Source organism: Cydia pomonella, chromosome 11, assembly GCF_033807575.1.
Source record: "Cydia pomonella isolate Wapato2018A chromosome 11, ilCydPomo1, whole genome shotgun sequence".
Taxonomy (NCBI): domain Eukaryota; kingdom Metazoa; phylum Arthropoda; class Insecta; order Lepidoptera; family Tortricidae; genus Cydia; species Cydia pomonella.
In genome coordinates this window covers 2,467,361-2,492,043 of record NC_084713.1, presented here as the reverse complement: position 1 = coordinate 2,492,043, position 24,683 = coordinate 2,467,361, and the positions used below count along the sequence as shown (strand labels likewise).

Here is a 24,683-nt window from a genome sequence, read left to right as displayed (position 1 = left end):
TTACATTACTTTTGTATTTTGAGCTCTTTTTACTAAGTAATTTTTTTTTTATATTGCAAACTTCATAAACGCGCTTCAAATGTCAGCTGTCATTATCAGCTGAGGTTATTTAAAAAGCTTCCAAAATGAATTTAGCCAAAAATGTGTTTTAATAAACTTTCCGATGATTTATAAAACGTTTTGAATATGGCTGTTCCTTGTGAAATGTTGCTACATCCCGAATTATTAACCAACGAGCAATTAATATACGTACTTCACGAGGTAACTTACCGTAGAGTTTACCACTACTTTGTTTACAGTTACTGCGCATTCGGTTTACCTTTTGTGTAAATAAACTTCTATTATTCATTTCTAGCGACATTTGAGGGTCCCAAACCTTGAAAATATGGCAAGAGATGAATTGTTACACATTTTTCATCAGTATTGTGTACCCCATGGTCAAAGAAGATATAGAGACTCAGGAAGAGGAAAGGTGTTGAATAAAGCACGACCCGTTAGTCCACCGGCACCCCAGAAAGTCTCTCTAAATACAGCCTTTAACTCAAGAAAATCTGTGTACTCAGATCACTTTGAAAGAATCAAACCACCGCCAGATTTGTTAAGTGGGCATATGAAAAGGATTAAATTAGAAAATAAGGATAAAGATGCTTATTTAAAAAGGAAAATGTCTATAGACTCTGTAAGTACATTTTATTCCATACTCCTATTCATTAACTTTTGTGGTGACTTATATGTCATGTTAAATGTGTTGAATTAAAGCTATTCCCAGGGGTTGGATACCAGTATTTCCTTCATACAACTGTTTAATGATTTCGATTAATCGTAAATCTTGACGTTATTTGTTCTTTAAATCATTAATTTAATAGATTGAGAGTAATATTAAACGCCCATTTTAAAATAAAAATAGAAAATATAAGTATTTAAGAAAGATATTCCAAAAATTGTAAATACCAGTTATTACCCCTGATTGTTATATAAATTAAAAGGATAGCAAGGCATACACAGAGCAAGTTATATATTAATAATTTATGTTGACAACAACAGCTTAATCAAAATTTTACTTTTTCTAACAAAAAGTAGTATCATATTGCACCATTACCTATTAAATCTATAAAATAACCTTTATTTTCTTTCAGGATACACCTGCAACCGACAGTCCGCCGCCAAAAAAAGACAGGAAACCTATAACATGGCCCTAAAAACCGCCCAATTAGATACTTCTTTAAATTAGAAACTAAGCTCTTTTAGTATAAAAGCTCTATAAAGGATCAACACACCTGACACCCGCTAGCCTGAGTTGAGTTGTCGCGCGTGACTAAATACATATAGCGTGGCTAGAAGTATGGATTAGTGGCGTCGCAAGCAAGAATGCTACTCATGCTAGCCGGTCTGAAGTGGATGCAGTGACATGTCTTGTGCATTGTGTTTTTTAACCTTTCAATGCCAAAGACCACTAAAACGGTCATTGTCTGTCGTGCCCGCGACGCCAATGACCATTAAAAAGGCTATGGCGGACGTTGTCAAAGCGACTTTCCTACTGTCAGTTAGGCTTCATATTCGCTCTTCACCAGTTAACTTTTTGGCGTCCATGGCATTTCTTGACACGTGTGGAAAAGCGTTGAAAAGGTTAAGCACAGATGTGGCCAATCCTTTACTGAAGTGTCACAAATATCTTAATACTAGTTAGTGTAATGTTAATTTGAAAATATAACACACATGTCAACATTATTGACAAAGGGTAACAAAACTGAATCTCTCTTGAAAGCATGATTATTACTTTGAGTTTGATATTGTAATACTTGTTAAAGCATTTTTGGTGCTTTGTGCATAACAACTCATGTCATGACGTCATGACAACTCAACAAAAGTCCTTATTAATCTTATTATAGAGACCGTGCGCCTTGGAGGGTCTGCTATCTTGTGGCCTGAATCGGAGAACCATATACATTGCCACACCCAATATATTTATGTACATACATGTAAGCAATTTAAAAAAAAAACCTACATTTACACGTCACGTGTTTTCTTGTGCATAGTAGGATCTGCCATCTTGTGGGCTACATCGGAACAATAAACATCGCATTTACGCCTCGCGCCAAAAATCTAACTGCTCCTGTGCCGGCTCCTACAGTTCATGCACGCTCCCTATACTTTAAAATGAATTTAAAAAGATAATTTGAAGCAATGATTTACTAAAGTGGTTTTTTTTGCAGCTTTATTGTGTTAGTGATAGGATTTATGTGTTTACCCAACTGCCACAGAAGGGAGGGTATTGTTTTTCTTTGTATATTTTAGTTTTAAGTAATATCTGAAGTGCATGAAAATTATCAATTTGGTGACTAAGAGTTGGATGTATTTTAAGCAATAGCCGGGTCTACACAGAGCGAGCATACGCGCGAGGCAATTTCCTCACGCACAAACCGGCCAGTGTAGACTTGCCTCGGCCGAGGCACGACTCGCTCTGTATGGACGCGCCTAATGGGATAAAAATTAGTTTTATACTTTATTACTTCTGTAAATAATACCAGTTTAGGTTAGGATAATATAATTACTAAATATAAATTACTTTTAACCAATAGGAAGAATATTAGTACAATTGCACAAAATACTGACAGTTAAAAAAATACAAATGGAAGTATTATCTTAACCAGCAATAGTTAAAACTTGACCGCAGAGCTGGCAGCTTCCTCGCTCAAGGTTTAGTCTTGCAATACAGCGAGTAAATGCTGCCAGTATCTACGGCACCATGCCGCAGGGGGATAGTTTTTAGTATTTTATTTTAAGTTTAGTATTATTTATTTTTAGATTTAGGTTTTAAGTTTTATAGTTTAATTATGTATTATATTTTAAACCGAATTTCGAAAAACTTGACTATTCATATATTGTAAAAAAAATAGTAATAAAAATTATGTTTATCTTACATAACGTGCATCGCAATCAGCCAGTAATTTTCGTACAATATATTCTTTCTAATGCATGTCAATATAGGCGGGTCCACGTGTATACTGGCCGTATTGTGCGTGGGGAAGTTGCCTCGCGCGTATGCTCGCTCCGTGTGGACCTGGCTGAATGTTTATGTCAAAATTAATATTCATTTCATTCACTATCTGATATATTGCAGTGACCAAGATGCTCAAAAATATATGTATGTAGATACATGTGCTGTAACTTTTTTTGGTTGCGTACCCAAAGGGTAAAACGGGACCCTATTACTAAGACTCCGGTATCCGTCCGTCTGTCTGTCACCAGGCTTTATCTCTGGAACCGTGATAGCTAGACAGTTGAAATTTTCACATATGATGTATTTCTGTTGCCGCTATAACAATAAATACTAAAAAGTACGGAAGCCTCGGTTGGCGAGTCCGATTCGCACTTGCCCGGTCTTTGTGTGTGCTAAGGTACGAAATATAAGTACCATCTGTAGAATTAAATTAAAACTTTTTTTATCATGTCACCTCATGTCCGTTATTTTTATGAATTTATTATCCTGTGACATTGACGGAAAATAAATGTGGATTTTTTATAAAAGTATAATTTTATTTTTGTTAGATAAATATAGCGAATTCTCCTAAACCGTAAGGAGCAATGCCCAGGTGGTACTCTAGGGTGGAAGTAGTGAGCCTTAGTACAGTCAGCGTCAAATACTTCGTAGCAGTCAAAGTGGCCAAATAGTTCGGTACACCATACTAAATATATGGTGTACCGAACTATTTGGCTACTTTGACTGCTACGAAGTATTTGACGCTGACTGTACATACTAACCTTACAGCGAATTCTACACTAATTAGACTAAAACTATTTCATTGCATTATTTTTTGACCGCCATCGGTATATTTGATTAAATTACGTTATGTACAATTGCACACGCCAACATCATTGAGACAAGCTAGCAAATGTGAACCTTCGAAAAACAACACGTACAACGTACAATTCTTAAAGTTCTTAGCATTATAAGGGTTAAATAAAAACATAACCAACCTTCACATTACCAACGACAAAACTTAGTAAAAAACTGCCAAACTCCTGATTGACATTAACTGTCATCATTTCCAAATAAGGATATTTACAATAGTTACATTATCTTTGCAAACCATGTCGGCGAAATCCATTATAAAGTCCGCAACCAACGAAGAAGAGGACGAAAAAAAGAGCCAGAAAAAGCCCAATCTCCAATCCACTCTCACCATCAATGCATCAAATAAAATTAGTAAAACCGCGAGCCTACTTCGCAAAACGCAGTCGCATTTCTTAGGTAACTCGACAACAAGCTGAAGGGAGATCTTTAAATAGTATGAATTATCTGAAATGTTTTTTTTCGCCTTAAACCCTAAATATAGCTCTGCTTTCCTAGGATAGCGGGGCCGTCATATAGCGGCCGTCTCCATACTAAATATCCTCCATAATACGGCTAAATATGGATGATTCTAATAACGGCCCCCTTTCCCCAATCCAACATACTCTAACCCAATTTTAGCGTTTACTTATATAAGTTAGAAGTATGGTTAATATTCAGGTTTGTTTAAGAGGATACGGGAGCTGAGATTTAAATATTTTAGGTGAATATATCCGTCTCGCTAACGGAAACGGCTCCTAAAACTAGTGCGATAAGGACAACAGGTTAAGCGAAAAAGCCTGCATAAAAACCTCAAAAAACGATGTTACGTACTCGACTGTTTACTCCTACAAGTTACAATACTTAGCCAAATGTAACGAAATTTTGAGATCTAAATGGTAATGGTAAATGAAAAATGGTTTTATGTGTATCTGACTGTTTTGCTTTTAATGCTAATTGATGTCAGTTTTGAATACCATGCTTCTCTTTGCGGCCTAATAAATTAGGCCGTTTTTGCGAATATTTGAAGTTCACTAGCGTCTTAAGAAACAAAAATAACAAAAAAAGCAAAACAGTCCGACACAGATATTAATAATAATAATCTGTTTTGAAAAAATCATTGCTCTAACTTCAAAACCACGGAGGAAACGGTCGAGTACGTTTTTATGGGGAAATTACCACTCCCGTTGCCTCTTAGTGGTTGAGGCGAAAAACATTTCAGATTATTCATACTATCGTGACGTTTATGTTTTATATTGAGATCATTATGGAGAAGACCGCCAATCAGCTACATCACCTACATGCTCTTTCGTCGCTTTTAACTGTTGCGTTTGTACACATGCTACAGTTTTAGAAGGTCGGTAGAGCAGAATGAGCGAAGCTCTTTTTCACTGACTCTGTCTGAGTCAGGGCCGTCTTAAACAATGCTGGGGCCCTTGGGCATACTTATAAGAATTTGGGGCCCTTTTGGCAAGTGAAGAAAGCGAATTAAATTAACAGTTTTCTACTATGATCTATTTATTATGGGTAATCCAAACAAAATCCAAAATACTGATACTGTCTGTCCTTCGGGGCCCCCTGAGGATGGTGGGCCCTGTGCAGGGGCCCTGTGTGCCTTTATGTTAAAGACGGTATTGGTCCTGAGCGAAGTACGGTCACGTCTGAAAATATCGATACGAAAAAACTGCCAAAAATATGTATACACGAATTTGTTGCCCATATATTAAGGTAGTGTTTACATATTTTTGGCACATTTTTCGTACCGATATTTTCAGACGTGACTGTACTCAAATACTTCTTGCCCGGCATTGCCCGGTGTTCACAACCAAAAAATGTATACGCTGGTCTTCACCACATTGACCTTAGCCTTAAGCAATATTGAAAGCCTTCTGAATAAGTAATATAATTATTTCCATGTTAGTCTCCCCTGAGAAACTGGACAAGGCCACGAAAAGGGTTATAGCTCCATACGCACAGATAGTGAGGAAAGGGTTAAAAGAAGAGAGGAAAGAAGGGACATACTTGGATATAAATAGGTTTAATGTGTTTTTGGAAGATACAGTTGATTTGGATTCGCTGCTGTATGAGACTGCTATGGTATTGAAGACTGTTACTAATAGTTCTGGTAAGCAATTTACTACGTACATATGTAGTTATATTAATGCGTAACGATTCAGAGCAACTGAGTTTCTTTTTCGCACCAATTGTAAGTGTCTGTTTGGACCAATCGTTGCCTGGTAGAGAATGCCTTGATTATTAGGCATTAAGTCCGCCATTTGTGCTTTCCCGTATTGTTAAATACCTATATGTTAAATAAATAACCCCTGATCCGAAATCAAGGCTGCCTAATAGGTAGGTATTTACACTTTGCAGTCGACCGAGTGGTTGGTTGATTGAACAAAAGTTTGTATCTCGTGCTTTGAAACCCTCGCTTGCTCAGGTATCAATAATATACTTAATCACAAGAGGTAAACTACCTATATAATATACCTATCCATTCATTTACAAAACGCGTTCCGTAGACGCGTTTGGTCATACCTATTGTGTTTGGCAACTGTCAAAGGTTTGCATAGATGGCGCCATCATAGCTTGCCCCTGTCTCTAGTTTTGTTCTATGAGATTTGGCTTAAAGTACTGGAATCCAGGTCACAATTCCAAAAAAAAAAACAAGAATTTGACACAATTCTAGGGATTGACAGGGCAAGCTATGATGGCGCCATCTGTTTAATACTTCGACCGGTCAACCCCATTGGTGAAACATCTAAATACCTACCTAATACTTAGCCAAAGCTAAGATGTATAAGAAGCCTAAAGTCTAGAAAAAGCCAGTCCTCAGTTAGATAATTATTATATATTTTCGTAATATCAAGTAAGTTTTTGTCATCAAAAATGCACATAATTTCATTCCAGGAGCGTTTGTGTACATAGTGAATAAAGTGAACAACGAACTGGTACTGATGCCAAAAAATACGAAAAATCCAGCGAGACATGAAGTCAACATTCCGATTGGTAAGTTATATTCTAGTCTAGTGTCTCTATTATAGGTCATTTCTGTGAGTAGAAAAAAGCGGTAAATTTTAAAAATGTAGGAACGCAGCACATACACACACACATGTACGTAGCGACGAGTATGTAGTAGCGACAGTGTACAGGCGGATCTGTGCCAACTCAAAGTCGATAACTGGCAGGAAGTGGCACAGGATCGGGACAGGTGACGTTCTCTCGTTTTGGAGGCCAATACCCTCTTTGGATCAATACGCCACAATAGTTAGGAAAGCAGGGTTATCATGCCTTAAAAAATTTGAAATTCGCCCCTTTTTCTACTAAGTTTTTCATATGCGTGTGGTGGTTAAGAATCATAGAGCAAAACCTCGCTTGTGCATTATACGACAAAAAAAATGTTCTCGAAAAAATTGCTAAACATTTTCACATAATGAACAGTGACTCTCTACCGCTCTTACATGTTCGAGCGTTAGAGAGGCGATAAAGAAACGATTGTAGGTTTTCGTGATAAGGCTTCTGAAATTTGGACTCATTATGCATCTACCGGGGATCTAATAGCCTACTGTTACTTTTTTTAGAAGAGGGCAAGATGGCAGCAGCCCACGTGGCGTCCACCAAGGAATACCTCGTACTAGACGACGTGCAGCGCGACCGGCGCTTCTCCTCGGGCCTTCGCTGGATTGATGCCAAGACCGCGCTCGTCATGCCAGTACTGCAGCCTGATGGAGATTTATATGCTGTGCTAGAGCTGTATAGGACGCGTGCGGAACCCTATGATGCGGTAAACACTGGCGAATAGTTCGCGGGAGAAAATTTTCTGAAATCAAACCATTTAGGTACCATTTAGGATATGTAGATATTTTGCCGACGGCGAGCGACGCGGTGGTAGATATCAGTTCAGCAAGGACGTTGCCAGCTGATGGGCTAGGGGGATTAGTTCGTATGGCCGATTGCTAAGGGGTGGGGGGACGAGCATACATATAGTTAGAAATTTTGTTCTCTAGAAGGAGGCAGCTGAGCCCCCCTGCCCCTTTCACCCCTTGGCGACGCCCATGACAGTCAGGGTAATGAATTCTAAAAATTCTTCTGAGCGTAATTAGTAATTAGTAATTACTAATTACCATTAAGCCTACAACGAATCTTTAAAAAAAAATATTTAAACAACACAACGCTCCCCAGAACGTGGTATACACGGTGGTGAGCGTGGCCTGCTGGGCAGGCGCAGCGGCGCACCAGGCTGCCGCGCGCATCACGCTACAAAAGACTGGCCATCTGAACGCAGAGCTACGCACTTTGCTCAACAGTTACTTCTGCAACTTGGCGTCTATTGACACAATGCTTACGGACATGCTGGTGCGTTGATTATCACATCATGTTATAAACGTTTCTCCGCCTGTATTTTGCTGCTTGCTGCTGCACTTGCTGTTGTTATTCCCTTTGACCTTTGAGTTCACTGTAATTAAAAATGCTTTACTCAGGATGATCACTCGCAACACAAAGTTTTTAGTCTTGCTAGAAAGTACGTGTGCCTTTATCGAACACGAATTTTTGTAACATGACCATTATCGGTGTAGCTGATCCTTGATGTAGAAAGATATGTTACATATCGATCCCATGCCATTATAGGTACATACAAATTCCAAATGTACTTATGCATATTTAAGTAAAGGTCTTCAAGTAAGATTACAAATGTAGCTTCGCTATACTCAGCCTGTAATAAAAATGTTTTAACTAAGTATTGCAAAGTGAAACAAACGGCGTAATAATAACAGTATACAGTTTTCCACTTATAGGTAACACAATGGAAGATAACTTTTTTTTCTAACTCTTAATGATATTCCCTTATTGCATAAATGCATATTATATATATTGCATATATTATATATCCTTAATTAACTACCTTGTGTACTTAAATGTTAATTTAGGTACGACTATTTAATTCTTGGTAGAAATAAGTTTAGACAATGTTGTTTATAATTAATAAAGAACATTACATGATATATACTAGTCCTACCGTTCAGAAACTACCTAGATGTAAGATTATTTGCAATGCCCTAACAGGGTGCCATGTGTTTTCACACTCTTTAATGTAACAACTATTATGTACCATGGTTTCGCAAAGATTTCTATTCTATTCAATTATTGCTCTGAGATAAAGAACATGCTCGTATTAAACAATTAACAAGGCAATTACAAGCTAAAATGAAGATTATATAATTACTGATAAAATTAATGACCCAGTTACTTAATTAATTAATGGATTTTCCAGGCTGTAGTAAAGTCCTTTATGGGTGCCATGCGGAGTAGCTTCTATATAATCAACCGCGAGCACGCCGAGCTGACGGCTGACATGTGGGACGACGGCTGGGCAGAGAACACTTCCATGCCCCGCAAGAAGACTAAAATCGAGTAATATTCACTGTTGTATGTTTACTACATCGACCGCGTAAGCCGAGCGGACGACCAACATGTGGGACGACGGCTGGGTAGAGAACACTGCCATGACCCGCAAGAAGACTCTAAAATCGAGTAATATTTACTGTTATCTGTTTACTACATCATGGACCGGGAGCCGAGCTGACGGCCGACATGTGGAAGATGGCTCGGCCGAGAATTCTGCCATGCCATTCCTTGCAAGAAGACCAAAGTTGAGTACCTACCTACATACTTCAATACATTTTTCCTCGGTCTTTTCTCTTTACTTATATCTTACCTATTACCTACTTAAAAGTCGCGTAACAAGTGGTTCTTCTGATGCTGGTTTCGTTCTTGTGTTTTATTACCAAATGATGAATATAGGTATTTTCTTTCCTACTCTTAACAGCACTGCATATTTCTATCCCAAATCCCAAGTCCACCTCAAACCCAAAATCTATTAAAAAATATTTTGTCTTTCAGATTTATTTAAGAGCTTTCACTTAAACCTGTATTACCCATATCTAGGGTTTGCACGACGGATCTGAAATGTATGGGAAGATCCGCGGATCTGGATCCAGATCCGGATAATTTCATACATTTCAAATCCGGATTGCAAAACCTACCCATATCTTAGGATTAGGACGTATGTAGATGCCTCTCTCCCGTTTTTTTACATTTCGTAGTTTATTTATTTTTATACCATACCTAAGGGTACCAAAACTTAACCTGTTGTCCCATCAGCTTGAAAGCCGACCAGACCCCGGCAGGCCTAGTGGCGCGGACCGGGGTTTCGCTCAACGTGCGAGATGCGTATAAAGACCCTCGGTTCACGAAAGAGGTTGACCCTACTACCGGCACTGTCGTTCGATCGTGCCTGGCTATGCCGATTATGGATAAGAAGGGAGTTATTGGTGAGTCATGTTATCTTGGTGCTCTTATAGTATTCTTACCTAGCCCTGTGATGTATGGAAGTAAAACGACCCGTGTATTGCTATTGCTGATTTAATACTGAACAAGAGTGGTTTGACAAGGTTTTAGGCGCAAGCGCACTAGTTTATGCATCTATACATACGATGTAGGTACATGTATACACATCACCATCACTCCATCAGCTTAGCATAAAAAGTTCTCAAAACCTTGGGATTCTTGGGAAGTTAGATGTGTGTAAAGTTAAAGACCTTACTTCCCAAAAAAAAACGTGAGTGACTCATACTAGAATCGAAATACACTTTAACTAATGATCTTGATTTGTATTGTATAGGAGTGGTCCAACTCACTAACAAAAAGAACGCGAAACCGTTCGAGGCCGAAGACGAGGAGATATTCAAAGTATTCGTCAGCTACTGCTCTCTCATCGTACAGTTCTATCACATGCACCAGGAGAAGATCTACCATGTGCGTAAATAAATTGCCAACTGGTTTAAAGAATCAGCTTTTAGTAGCGTTGCACTTGCGACCATAAAAAAATCATAAAGAAGCCGGTGGTATTTTTTTTTTGTGAACCGTACTTGGGAGAATCAACTTTTTAGCGTCACTCGTTGCCATGGTTACGATTAGTTGTCCAGGGGACAAAAGTTCATTGAAATACTGATTTTATGGTATTTAATGATATATTTAAGTACCATGCTTGCGTTTTTGTGGTCGTTATAACCAATGTCCATAATGGGCCCCCTACTAAGCATGTTAATAGAACGGCATACAACGTCTCTTCAAACAAACTGTGCCACTGTTGTCCCTTGGACAACGGGACAGGATAACAAAACAAAAAAAGTTGATTCACCCACTTACGTAAAAGTCATCAACTGGCTAAAAATTTAAATTAATAATCGTGTTCCATGTGCGCTCCGCCATCGCCATTAATACTTAGCTAGGTAGTTATAAAACATACTTTGCCAAAAGTGCGACCTACAGGATGGTTGCTTCATTAATAACTATACCCCGTTTCATCTTTATTCTCTTATATCGCTGAACACTTTGTAAGAAAGCTGTCGATTCTAGATGTATAAATACAATACATAAACTCAAAGTGCTTATTGATATTTCATGGTCTTGTATATAAATACAATGCAAGTCGAAAGTATCTATTTATTTTCGAACTCTATACATATTCTCTAATTGTATTTTGTAGGAAAACCTCAACCACGTGTACTGCGACCTGATGCAGGTGCACCTGAAGCCGTGCCGACACGACTTCGACGAGCTCATGGAGACCAACGGGATCGTTATACCGCCGAACAATTTTAATACGTAAGTAACAATCAGATTGGTAAAGTTATTGAGTTCAAGATTGCTCCCAAACAATTATGTCCTAGTCAGCGTTTTTTTTTTTACAATACTGAAGGGGAAATCAGCCGTCACCCGTACGTTCTCTCGACACACCACAGACCCCTCATTAAGTTCGCTAAATCATCATCAGCATTGACCAGAAAAACGCTTGCGAGATCGTGGATATTTATCGTAAAAGGATCTTCTTCATCTTTAACCTTGAGCTACTCTATGCAGAGTAAAATCTCTATGGCTACAATGGAAATCCATTTTGTGGGGTTTTGTGTACCTATTCTGCGTGCAATCCCTCCTAGCCGCTCGTATCAAATCGTCAGTCTTGAAAACATATAAAGGGATCCAATAATCTACTAGTCATTGAGATGAGCCAAACACATAAGCAGGTTGGCCAATTCATCAGGTTTTGAACTTTTGAACACACTGGGCTATAAATTTGTGTAAATTTATAAATAGTATTTTATAGCATCGTGATATAAAAGAGAACTTTTCAGTCGAGTACCGTGTTTAGGCAAGTAAGCTTAGTGAGTGCATGGCCTAAGTAAAGTTCGAGATTGAAAAGCTTGATTACTGTACATCACTATTGTATAGGTTTGCGAGTCAACTAAAATAATACTTTTTCTGCTATAGTAGAAATAAAACCTAAATAATTAAACAAAATTAGGTTAGTTTAAAAGATAGTACTTATTATTCGTTAAATAGAAGCGCGTTGTCTTTTCTTCTATCCTTTGGTTTATTCGCCTTGACCGCAGCGACACGTGATTGGTCGCCGAATGCATTTGTTGATTAAAGCATTTTGTTAGAAGTCATTAAAAGAAAGTAAGCCATTACAGTTTGATATACGAAGTCTTACTTTAACCATTTAAGTCAACGAGTTGAAAAAAATTGTTTGTTTATAGGTACGAGTTCCACATAAGCGAGATCAGCAAAGAGGACATGCCCGGGCTCGTGTGCTACATGTTCAGCGAAACCTTCATGGAGAAGAGTTTCGACCGCACGCGAATGGCGGACTTTGCGCTGACCGTGCTCGGATGTTACCGGCCCAACCCTTACCACAACGCAGAACACGCGTTTTGTTTCACGCACACTATGTATATGATTCTTCTCACGAACCCGGGACACTTTGATCCTATTGAGGTAATTTAGACTATTTCTTATGTCTGCATACATTCTTTCTATCCATCACGCTAGCCCTGGAACATAATATCTGTGAAGCTAACCTTAAAATAGGTGCGTTTAGCACAAAAAATCTGTCAATATTGTCTCTAGCTCGGTTAAAATTTTCTAGGAAATCTTCTTCTACTGCCTTCCCAACTAGTGAAGGTTGACATTCAAATCTACGTACCTATTACTCCCGGTCTTTGGCGAAGACGAAAAGTTCAACGGTATTTCTGATTTCAGTTGTACGGATATGATAGTCGCATTTATCCTCGTGATAGTATGATAATGGCAGCGCCTGGCACTTTCCATCTAGTGTTAAAAAGTTACAGTTGCTTTGTATCATACGCCTGCTAATGACAAAAAACTGTTCACCAGACAGCGGCACTACTCCTGTCCGGGCTGTGCCACGACCTGGACCACCCCGGCGTCAACAACAACTTCCTCGTGCTCATCAACCACCCGCTCTCGCAGATGTACAGGACCTCGCTATTGGAATACCACCATTACTTCCTAGCCAAGAAACTTATTGAGGTACCGAGTCTTTTGTGAATACTTGCAGTTTGTACACGCGCTCTGAGAAAGTGCCTCTTTGCCATTTCTTGTTTACGAATTCGTGGACTAGTTAGACTTCATGCTCTAACTTTAAATTACACCCTTGGGCCTAAATTGTGAACCTCAAATTAACCGAGGAAAAGATGAGGTAACCATGTGGTAAGTCACCGCCAAACTGTCAAATTTCTTACCTTATGGTTTTTCTTCCATGACAATCATGACGGATGAAACATTTATTCTAAAAAATACTGTTCAATGTGCGCACCAACAGTCAATACGTTTATTATAGCAATGTGCTGTTCATTTATTTAAGGTAAGTAGTCTACCCTAATATCTATATTCTTTTTTTTATCTTAGGATAAGAAAATCATATCAAAGATGCCGCCAGCCGATCAGGAGCGCCTACTAGAGGAGATTAGATACGACATTCTCTGCACGGACCTAGCTGTGTACTTCCAAGTGAGGGCTCAGCTCGCCAACATAGTCGCCGAAGGAACCTTCGACTGGAAACTGTCCACACACAGGAACCTACTAAAGGTACTTTTTCTCTGTCAGCTAATCGTTTATACTCACTTATTTTATTATCACTGCTTCAAAGTACGCTCGGACTTTGCTATCCTCTTTTGTTAAACTGACATTCCTCACATCGTCCAGTCAACGCTTCTTAATTAATAGAATCAGGAGTTACTTTGCGGAAATCCATGCTAATTAAAGCAAGCAATTTAATATTACTTTGCTAATCCGCGAGAAAATAACGTGTTAGTCAAACAGTGCTAACCCGTTATATTTACTTGCGTATTTTTACATGCCATTAATATTCCCACCCTCCCACCGCAAAAATAAATACGCAAATAAATATAACAACCCACCACCAAAAGTACAAAACTCGACACGTGTTTCGCCTCTCTACGAGGCATCCTCAGGAGAACTCTCTGTCTAGAACGGTCACTCTACGGTCTAGGGGGACTGGTCAAGGTATAAATATGGCCGACCGTTCTAGACAGCTCAGTCAGTTGTCGGGTGTCAGATCGTCAACATCTCCAGCATCTCCTGAGGATGCCTCGTAGAGAGGCGAAACACGTGTCGAGTTTTGTACTTTTGGTGGTGGGTTGTTATATTTATTTGCGTATTTATTTTTGCGGTGGGAGGGTGGGAACATTAATGGCATGTAAAAATACGCAAGTAAATATAACGGGTTAGCACTGTTTGACTAACACGTTATTTTCTCGCGGATTAGCAAAGTAATATTAAATTGCTTGCTTTAACGCTTCTTAAGCTTTCCTCTTCTACCGGACCTAGTCCGAGAAGTCATAGCCAGGCATGTGCTGCACACGAAACAGAAACCTGCTCAAAGTAACACGAGATAAAGTAAGGCATTCTTGGTGTGAAATGTCGATCTAGGTGTATACTTTTAGGACACAGCTCGCCACCTTGATTCTAGATTTCTTTAACTGTCCAATACCTACTTACCAATTTGATTTTTCAGGGAATACTTATGACAACAAGCGACCTCTCTGGATGCTGCAAGCAGTTTGGCGTTGCTAAAGCTATAACGGCTTGTATCTATGAGGAGTTTTACAATCAAGTAAGTTATCGAATATGATTATCTGATATGTGGGTCGGACAATGTAGGTGAATGATGATATGTCCTCATACGTGTCCTGACGTTTATATAGAATACCTTGCCTTATTACAAATCAGTAAGGCTTATGAATGGTCAATTACCTACGTGTGTTCACGATGGTATCTCGTTAGCTATCAGTCTTTGCACGAACTAAGAGGATTTTGAACCTGAGGAAGCGGAAGGGTACGGCCCGTACCTAACACGGGGCGAGAAGACAAGCGGGGTTGCCCATGATTCTCCGGAAGCTCTGATCGTATGCGAAGCGTCTAACCGGCTTCTAAATTGCTATCGTTATAGGGTGACAAAGAGCGTGAGATGGGCTACACGCCACTCAGCATGATGGACCGCAAGCGCTCCTTGAACCAGCCAGCCGAGCAGATACAGTTTCTCTGCGTGGTGGTGATGCCTTGCCTACTGTTGCTTCAGCATGTCTTCCCCAATACAGCTCAGCTTGCGGATAGTTGCAGGTAGATAAGTCATCATCATCAGTTCATCACCCCAGTTCCATTTTACACGCGGGGTCTGTTATGAATATTATGATAACTCTCCCGCTCCAATTCGAACGACTTGTGGCTTAGCCGCACCTTCAAACTGCTGCGCCCGTTTTTTATTGGCGGATTTGCCCTAAGACCCAAGTAGGCCCAGGCCTAGGGCGGCAACGGCACTTTGTATGATGGGTGCTGACAAAGAGAATTTGAAATAGAGGTGGATTGTCAAAGAAAACTTTGTAGCCACAGTAAATTTACTTCCATTTTGGACACATTATTAAAACTTTACGCCAATTGACTTTGATCCTTATTCTTTCACTAGTACGTCTAGTTAGTACTTACTACAGGGCCTGGGGCCGATATATCTATATAAAACAATACTGCAAATCCGCCACTGTCCAAGTATAAAAAGAAAAAGTGAACGATGATGGGCTCATATAACTAAAAAGCAGGGCCCGTACTTTTCATGCCGTTGACGTAAAAATGACGTAAATTAACATACCTACAGGGAGTTTTTTACAACACTACAAATTTAGATAACTTACTTATTGACGGGTATCAAAATAGATACTAGTTACGTGAATAAAAGCTTGTTATGCTGTTAAAAATCAACAATATGTATTATTTAATAAATTAATAATCTATTATTATTTATTTGAGTGACAATAAGATGAAAGTCAGTTAGACGTTTCTGTACTGATTGTCAAGTATATGTATCAATTAGCTAAAGAGGTTGACAAATGATTAATTATTACAAACATACTAATTGGAATCATACTCTTTTTTTATACCACGACGGTGGCAAACAAGCATACGGCCCGCCTGATGGTAAGCAGTCACCGCAGCCTATGGACGCCTGCAACCCCAGAGGAGTTACATGCGCGTTGCCGACCCTAACCCCACCCCCCTCGTTGCTATCAAATATGCTTACATGTGCGTTGCCGACCCTTTAAAAACCTGTACACTCATTTTTTGAAGAACCCCATACTGTAGACCCTCGGGAAAACCTCAGAAGAGAGCTCATTCCACAGCCGGAGCGTCCGCGTAGTGTGACGTCATTCTTCTGTCAACGGCATGAAATGTACGAGCCCTGCTAATAAGACTTAACGTCGAATTTGATCCGTTGCTGTTAAGCTAGCGATGGTGCCACATACATTTTTAAAATCTAAGCATAAAGTTATAATTGTACAGGGTATAAAACGGCGTTTGGCACAGTATGCCTATGCTCGGTGCGACCCAGTTGGTATTATTAACTACAAAGTACAAAAAAAAAGTAACATAAATACTTACTCAAATTCTATAACTTGGTTTTGTTTAGATCCACCCAAGAATCGTGGCACGAGGAGATCGAGATCCGCGGCCAGAAGCTGTGGAAACAGGACGATTCCCTCGTGAGCTTTGGACGCAAAATCATCAAATACACCCCACAGGAGTAGGCGGACGATTGAATATGCACCTTATAGCGAGGAGCTAAGCTATGTTTGTTTTCGCTTTGTACAGTGTAATACTTTGTCTGGCATACCTATCGTGGCACAAAGTAGTTGAATATAACTAGCTGATGATCATAAGGCCTTTAACATCTTGACAGATGATTTTATGCAACGATTGTATGTGAGGAACAACGTCTCTCGTGGCTGTATAAGCCATTGCGGGACCGGCATTTGCGACCACATTTGTGACAGCTAAACGAGGGAGCCAAGTCGGCAACAACTTCAGATAGCTGATGATACCGGTGTGAAAATGAGGCAGATAAGTGGCCGCGGTTTAAATACTTATACATATTACAGTAGATAAGCCGGGGCTAATTCGTTCTGTAACGTAATGTGTACTGATTTCCTTAATATCCTATGAGAACAGTTGCCTAAAAATAGGCAAGCCGGTGGGAATCGACTTCTTCCGACACTACACCACTGTTATTATAGTCTATACTTTTTTTTATATATGGCTTTTTATTAATTTGCCAGTTAAACGTTCCATATGGATCTAAAAAGTATAGGAACAGATTAAAACAGAACGGTAACGAATTCCCACTGTATGACAGCAGCACCGAAGTTTAAACGTCTGCCGTGCCCCTCTAATTCAACGCCGATGATGCGTTCTCTTTCTCGTCCACTGGCAAGCGTATTCTAATTTTAATAAGAGGATGTGTATTAGATTATTAGGATTAAATATGGCTCAGATCTGTCAGAATCAAAAGTGACGTTTTTGGTTGAAGAAAATGTCACTTGACACTGACAGATCAGATATCTAATTCACATCCTCTTAGGGGTCATCCGTAAAATTACATTTTTCATACATACGAACTTTATGATTGTTTGACCCCTCCCTTCCTCCTTGTCACAATTGGTCACATTTGGCAACCCCTTCGCCTGGTATGACGTTACATATTTGGCAATTTTATTCAACAAAATCAGCAATTATCATTATTTTAGTAAAAAAATATTTTTAATAATAGCGTTATTTGACATTTTATGTTCCGAAACCGATTAGGAATTAAAATTTCACGATTAAAAACGATATATCATTGCAAAAACTAGTTATTTACCTGTACAGCGAATAAAGTAAATTCTAAATAATTTTCGGTTACAGGTGAAAGTGACATCACAAAATTTGTGACTCCCCCTCCCATCCCTCAACGTGTCGTAATTAATGGATGACCCCTTATTAAAATACGCCTCAAGACTGCCTCTAGCTGCTCAGAGCAGTCGCGAGCCGAACAATTGAGTGATATACCACTGGGTATGGGTAACTTCAGCTAGTTTGTGCTTTGTTTGCCTATCCATTCTAAGTTTGAATGTGAATAAATATTTAAGTTTTGAAAAGCTGAATGGGTTTAATTCATTTGAATCCTCAAAATAAACTATAAAATAACTATATCGTCAGGTGGCAACCAAAACTCACCATTGACCGCCAAATACGTCAACAGAGGGCCTACCACGATCGACGTGTTTGCCTACCTGTCACACTCACGGACGACTTTACAAGTGCGACAGAGAGGCAGCACGTCGAACGTGATTCGCGGTAAGCCCTCTTGACGCGCGCGGCTGCAGCCCAATATCGGCAATATCAACCTTCGTGCATTCCGACCAAAATCAACGTCGTTTTCTTACTACTACAGTTCACTTTGACTATGAACTCCATCATCATTGGCCTTCAAGTCTATTACGGACTATAGAAACAGTGTCAGGTAGGGCAACGTTTTTCCTGGCTGTGTAAGCCAATACGGGAGCGGGAAACACGCCCACAAGCCTGGCAGGTGTAATGTGCCCGTGGCGAACAGTGGGCCTGCCGCGAAAACCGAATTTCGCAAATTGCGGGGATCTTGCTCTTTTACTCTCACTAAGACGTAATTAGAGTGACAGAGAAAAATGCCCGCAATTGACGAACTTCGATTTTCGCGGTTGTAGCCCAGATGTCGCTTGACTACTATGAACTTATTGTGGTAATTATGTGAGTATCGGTGAACCCCACCTCTTCAATAAAACACAATAGTGACATGATAGCAAATTTATTTCATTATACCCTATTATGATCGACATAATACGTAACCGAATGTTAACTGGCGTTAGACAGATACCTGACATTTATACTCTCTGTATATCTAAACAGTCATTTATCCTAACCGACAACACATGCTGTTCAAATTAGATAATTATATAAAACTACATTACATGGCGACTTTAGAAAAATCGTATCTTAAGAAGTGACTTTCAAAAGTGCTTATTTCTCTATGAAAACCATACAAAAATAAGTCCTCTTGAAAAGACACTGAAATGTTGCTCACGAGTTGACTGCCATTTCAATTTTTTTTTAGAGGCGATCAATCGTACGGCCCGCGTAATAAAAAATTGCCTTAAACTGACGATAACAATTCCAACATATACGTTACAATATGAAAACGTGGGCGTGATTAGTGTGGAAAGCACTTATTTTAGAACTAGTCGTTGGCAAGAAAAAGTCCTAGAAGTACTGCATCAGACAAAGACTTTGCTATAGCGATGTCCTTATCTCTCCTAAAGGCAATCAACTCGTGCGAATGACGCAGTACGACCTTTCGAAAGCATGCCTCCAATTACCAATTTTGTACACCCATGGCGAAAAATATTTTTAAAAAGTCAATTCATTTACCTATGCCTGCAGGCACTGTTGAAAATACTTCGATTATCGGCGAATGGTCACCATTGGTCCGATTCTCGAATCGATAAAATTTGAGATAGAGAATCTCGAATAGAACTCGATTTTAAAAATCGTACCATAGACAACACACTAGCGTTTCTTCGATGAGAATCTATTTTATTTGTATTCCAAGTGACTAAAATAAAATGTAGTCGTGTTCTTATTTTTGTCACTTTGGCTGTTTAGATATTTTTGACTTTGACAGCAAATTTTGAATACTAATCGAAGAACTCTAGAGTGGAATAATACCCAAACGCCTGCTTGGTGTTACAGGAATTTACATAGGTGAAGTTTCTGCCACGGAACCGACATAAGATCTTATGACGTCTTACTATTAAACCCATATATGCCTATTGGGTCGTTTTTAACCTACAGAAAAAAAAAAATTATGTTTTTAAAATGAGTAAAACAGCTGTAGTTCTGCACATATATGGCTTAAATCTTATTAGATTAATAGAGTTAGACCGAGCTAACTATGCATCTAATTTGACAGCACAGAGCGTGGAAGTGTTATCATAAACATCAAATGTCTATGAAATTATGACGTTTAAAATAACACTTCCACAGTATTTTTTTTTATACTACACGCTGGCAAACAAGCATACGGCCTGCCTGATGGTAAGCAGTCTCCGTAGCCTATGTACACCTGCAACCCCAGAGGAGTTACATGCGCGTTGCCGACCCTAACCCCACCCCCCTCGTTGCTATCAAATATGCTGCAGAGAGGTAGTTGGACCGACTCTAGGCTTAGACTGACTTATCAGTGTCACATATGTACGCCAATTGTGTATGCTTAATAATAAGAAAGGTCATAAGTTCTTATAAAACGGTGTTGTGGCTGCCTATGTTTTTAATTTTTAATCTAAGTTTAAACTAAATATAAGTCTAATTAGATTATAATCCCATGAATGCTTCGAGCCTAGAATTGTTTATTTCGTTTTTCGCCATCTTTAAATCGATTCGACTTCAACTTCATTTTGAAATATCGAAACAATTCCGATCTTTTTTCCGTTAACAATCTAGGCCAGAAGCATCTTAACTCATACCAAAAAACCAGGGTAATAAATACACTTAGCTAGCTCAAACATGATGAAACTCCCGCGGAAAAGAGACCCCACTATATGAGAGGGAGAAGTAATGTCTCGTTTTAGAGGTCTCTTGCGCAGGAAATTAATTGAAAAAAAATGGCGAATGAATACAAACCAATGAGATTTTATGTATACAAAATAAAGTAAAATTACCTTAATGTTTAATCTATTGACTATAACATATAATTACTCGCAATGCTAACTGAATATACATAGAGATTATGAACGCTAAACAATTTCAACAATTCCAATAATATTGCTTAATTTCAAACAATAACTAATTTTGTTCTAATTTTATTAATGTCTACACATTTGAGTCGTGTCACAGCGAATAACGTTGAGTACTCAAATGTAGACACAGCATAATGATTCACTGTTCGCACCAGATCGTTGCAGTCTGAACGCAAAAATAAATATATTTTTAATCTGTGGAATGCAGTGCCGTATAAGAAATCCGTCGTTATTTTCCATCGCTCGCGGTTATTGCATTCGTGATATTTTAATATGATCACTGATACATTATCTATTACTTTGGAACAATCCCCCCATTTAATTATTAGTGCTGTTAGTGTAATTTAAACAAATAAGTTATTAGTGTAAATAGATAATTAGTATTTTAAATAATAGCTGGACCGAAGAGCCAGGGTCATTAATTATCAATGACAAGTACAAAGTCTTGTCAAGGAAAAATCATTGTGTTGTAGACTTGAGAACTTTAGTCATTATAACAATTTGTGTAGTGATTTATCTTGGTTAAACCCAGATGTATTCTTTAAACTCTCAGTCCAAGTTAACTTGTCAACTATTTGTTATTTTAACAGTGATATTAATAAACAGTTATTTCAAATTTGACTAAAACTCTAGAATTTATCTGACTCAGCCTCCAAAGTCCAAACTATCAGAGCATGGAAACTAAATTAAAACTTTCACCTAGTGAATATGTATTGTATAAAACTACTTTTTAAAGAAAAGACACTTACCAATTTACATAGAACTCCTGGGTTAAAACAAACACTTGATGAGATCTTAATTCAATTGATTATGCCAATACCTACTCATACACATAGAGAATATAAGAGATCTTTTTCTCACGCAAAATTTGTTTATAATAGCACCCTTTCGTTTCTAACTCTTTCTATTAAAAAGATGGGTAGTCTAATATTAGACGTGACTTATTTCACTTACTGATTTTAAAGAGCAATTATTTTGAGAAAGATGTCATATTACAAAGACAATTACAGAGAATGCCTGGATTTTTTTATCAGAATAGTTAAAAGATGGGAGCAATATTATCCTGTGTATGATATTCTTAATACTAATTTACCCCCTTGTATACATCTAAAACATATCTAAACATCACCCTACAACCAAAAGTATCTCTCCTTTAAAAAGTAGTTTACAACTTATCTGCTTAAATATAGATTGTATGAGCAGAATTGTTCCAAAGTTGGGCGGAGTGTGATTATTATGTGTTCCGTATCTTGCCGGGGACGTAGTTCTTGTCGATGGTCGGCTCCTGCAGGAACATGTGCAGGCAGCGCTCGTTTTGTGCTAGCGGGTGCCCGGCTATCTTGTTGATGAACGTTTCTAAGCCTGAAATGTTAGACAGGTGTTAAAAGTTAGTGATGTTGCGAAATAAATAACACATCACAATTAGTGGAAACTATTATCATTATATTGTGAAAAGTGGCAGGAATGTGCATTGGAGAGGACCAAATGGCGGAAAAGAGTAGAGGCCTTTGCCCAAGAGTGGGGCACTCTTATTATTTTATATATATATTCTAGTAAAAAATATATAATTTTCTTAGTGCATTTTCTACACTTATACAATAACAGAAAGTTGATAAATATCACTAGCATATTTCTTGGTCATTGTCAGAGCTTGAAAATAGCTCTCCAAAATATGCCATGTAAGTGGCTAAACAACAACAACAACATGTGACTAAAACCATAAAATTAGTTGACCGTAGCGTTTGCAAAGGTCTTCATTTTCTCAGGATGTTCTCCTCTACAGGTCACAATTCTTAACCTATTCTCATGAAATTTTGTGACCAGATCTATGGTTAGTAATTTTTTTTTATTAATCCCGTCTTTGAAAATTTGTCAAAATGCGGAAATTGGCATAAAGAACTTAAGCGCCAATAGCTACCAATAGCGTCTATGGTGAGTTCCCTGTGGTAACAAGTATTTTTCACTTACATTTTCTAAGCTTAACGCGAGGACTACAGCTCACAGACCCACTAGCTTTATTTAAGCATGACTCAAAACAGTTTAAATTCAACATCTACGTTATTGACAGGCTTTGAAATATTGATTAAATGTACCTCATTCATGTTCTAAAAATAGATTTCAGCTAGTCTGCTACATGGCACATTTGTGTAGAGTTTGCTATAGTGCAAAATATTGATAATATGTTAGGTCAGGGCCAAATCTTGTTAATAAGATGATCATGAAAATTTACAAATACAAATTATTTATTGTTTGAATGTGAGTAGTTTAGTTTTTAACACATACCTTTTCTGCGGTCCTCTATAAATTCCTCTTCAAATATGCCATCATCTCCACGGAAAGGCAATTGCCTCTTTAAAGCTTTGCCTGGCAAAGGTGGTACCACAATCTACAACACAAGAATATAGTCAATAAAAAGAATTAGTACTTTAACCATTTACCGACTTCATTATTTAACCCTTGAAAGTTGTTTATGAAAATCTTTGCAAAACAGTTTCGTTGGTCAAATATTATTGTTGTTAAAGTGATAACAATTCGACCGTTTATCAGCAATGAGTCAAACAAAGTGGGCATACCTTACTGTCTCGTTCTAATTCGTTTCTGAGCCACTCGAAGTCGCTGTACCGCCGCCTCACGCTCGACTCCTTCACTTTGAACACGGGCAGATTGGTCTGCAAGCAGGAAATGGATTCTACATCAATAATTGCCGCAAATCGGCAGATTGACAAGCCGAGCACGCTCACCTTGGCCCCTGCGATACGCCCACAAAAAACAAAACAAACTTACCGACGAAGCGTAAACAGATAATCTAATTACTCTACTCTATTAATAGATGCTTGGAGAAGTTCTCACCCTCATGCGGACTTCATAATCCGTATAGCGTTTCTTCCCGACTCCCATTGTCGTCACTGGGTTCACCACGTCAATTTCGAGGAAATTGGCCGGCGCCGCATACGCGTCGTCCAGCGTTTGTTTCTTAACATTTAACCGCCTCGTCGCGTCCGCTGTTGTGTCCTCAGCAGCCATCATTACGCTTTATTTCACAAACAATCACAAACTTAATAATCGGACGGCCCACTAATCAAAAGGAAATGACATGATTTGACGTTTAAAAAATCATGGCGATGTGTCATCGGTCAAGTTTAAAAATCTACCATAATCAGTGTGAAAACTACTACAAGTCTTAAAAACACCGCAATCTTTGTCTTTGCAAAATATGCCAAATTGTGCATTAGCTTTAAAAATTATGGCGATTACTTGTACAAACTCTATATATCACGAAATACCATACAGTTATTTATTGGAGTATATCAAAAAACTACTAAATTGGTAGATTTTTTCTATTGCTGGTACAACTTTGTCGTTATAAAATTCCAAGAGTGATGCAAAGGAATGGCTTGTTCTGCCAAATAAGTACAAGGTGTTCCATACAAGTTAATATTCATAAATTCATTGATCTTCAATATCATAAATATGCATTGATGCAGTAAATTCTTTGTTTTAGATCGCTGCCTTGCTTAATGGTCGCCTACTGTCTGTTGCTCGCCTAAGGTCTAAGTTACCAGTTACAGTTATGGATATGTCATATGGGTCATACTCATAGGGATCCTTCGTGCACTGCTGTTTTACTCTGTAGGCTTCTCTTCATTGTTTTTGTAGGACCACTTGCACTCTTCCATTGATAGCAAATAGAAGGGATATTTTTTTAATAAATCAACTTGACGTCATTTAGACTAATTTTATTTATTATTCCTAATAATTCCTCCATCTACTCTTACTTCGATTTCTTAGCATTAGAAATAAAGTAAGCAATCCTGACGTATTCTAAGGAA

The 24,683-nt window shown here is 38.4% G+C and overlaps 3 protein-coding genes across 3 annotated transcripts; 2 read left to right on the top strand and 1 right to left on the bottom strand.

Moving 5' to 3' along the window:
* Positions 1-69: 69 nt before the first annotated feature.
* On the top strand, positions 70-1,351 carry LOC133522644 (ashwin-like). The gene is made up of 3 exons (XM_061858027.1): positions 70-261; positions 356-679; positions 1,137-1,351. The coding sequence occupies exons 1-3, from the start codon at positions 187-189 to the stop codon at positions 1,197-1,199; spliced, it is 462 nt and encodes a 153-aa protein (XP_061714011.1). The 5' UTR covers positions 70-186; the 3' UTR covers positions 1,200-1,351.
* A 2,351-nt stretch (positions 1,352-3,702) lies between these two features.
* On the top strand, positions 3,703-18,186 carry LOC133522631 (cAMP and cAMP-inhibited cGMP 3',5'-cyclic phosphodiesterase 10A-like). Its single transcript, XM_061858007.1, has 15 exons — positions 3,703-4,252; positions 5,754-5,957; positions 6,743-6,841; positions 7,414-7,616; positions 8,015-8,188; positions 9,105-9,244; positions 9,995-10,164; positions 10,515-10,648; positions 11,382-11,500; positions 12,433-12,670; positions 13,070-13,225; positions 13,604-13,783; positions 14,733-14,831; positions 15,168-15,337; positions 16,677-18,186. The coding sequence occupies exons 1-15, from the start codon at positions 4,093-4,095 to the stop codon at positions 16,792-16,794; spliced, it is 2,364 nt and encodes a 787-aa protein (XP_061713991.1). The 5' UTR covers positions 3,703-4,092; the 3' UTR covers positions 16,795-18,186.
* Positions 18,187-18,850: 664 nt separating this feature from the next.
* LOC133522634 (sorting nexin-12) lies at positions 18,851-23,964 on the bottom strand. The gene is made up of 4 exons (XM_061858012.1): positions 23,704-23,964; positions 23,427-23,522; positions 23,137-23,239; positions 18,851-22,215 (listed from the first exon to the last, which is right to left on the bottom strand). The coding sequence occupies exons 1-4, from the start codon at positions 23,878-23,880 to the stop codon at positions 22,088-22,090; spliced, it is 504 nt and encodes a 167-aa protein (XP_061713996.1). The 5' UTR covers positions 23,881-23,964; the 3' UTR covers positions 18,851-22,087.
* Between the last annotated feature and the right edge of the window lie 719 nt (positions 23,965-24,683).

Excerpts from the sequence above, each read along its gene's own strand:
- LOC133522631 (XM_061858007.1), top strand. The coding sequence starts at position 4,093 with ATGTCGGCGAAATCCATTATAAAGTCCGCAACCAACGAAGAAGAGGAC. Across the intron at positions 4,253-5,753 it reads AACGCAGTCGCATTTCTTAG|TCTCCCCTGAGAAACTGGAC; the intron begins GTAACTCGACAA and ends TTTCCATGTTAG. Across the intron at positions 13,784-14,732 it reads CACACAGGAACCTACTAAAG|GGAATACTTATGACAACAAG; the intron begins GTACTTTTTCTC and ends TTGATTTTTCAG.
- LOC133522644 (XM_061858027.1), top strand. The coding sequence starts at position 187 with ATGGCTGTTCCTTGTGAAATGTTGCTACATCCCGAATTATTAACCAAC. Across the intron at positions 262-355 it reads TAATATACGTACTTCACGAG|CGACATTTGAGGGTCCCAAA; the intron begins GTAACTTACCGT and ends ATTCATTTCTAG. Across the intron at positions 680-1,136 it reads GGAAAATGTCTATAGACTCT|GATACACCTGCAACCGACAG; the intron begins GTAAGTACATTT and ends ATTTTCTTTCAG.
- LOC133522634 (XM_061858012.1), bottom strand. The coding sequence starts at position 23,880 with ATGATGGCTGCTGAGGACACAACAGCGGACGCGACGAGGCGGTTAAAT. Across the intron at positions 23,523-23,703 it reads ATTATGAAGTCCGCATGAGG|ACCAATCTGCCCGTGTTCAA; the intron begins GTGAGAACTTCT and ends TCCTGCTTGCAG. Across the intron at positions 23,240-23,426 it reads AATTAGAACGAGACAGTAAG|ATTGTGGTACCACCTTTGCC; the intron begins GTATGCCCACTT and ends CTTGTGTTGTAG.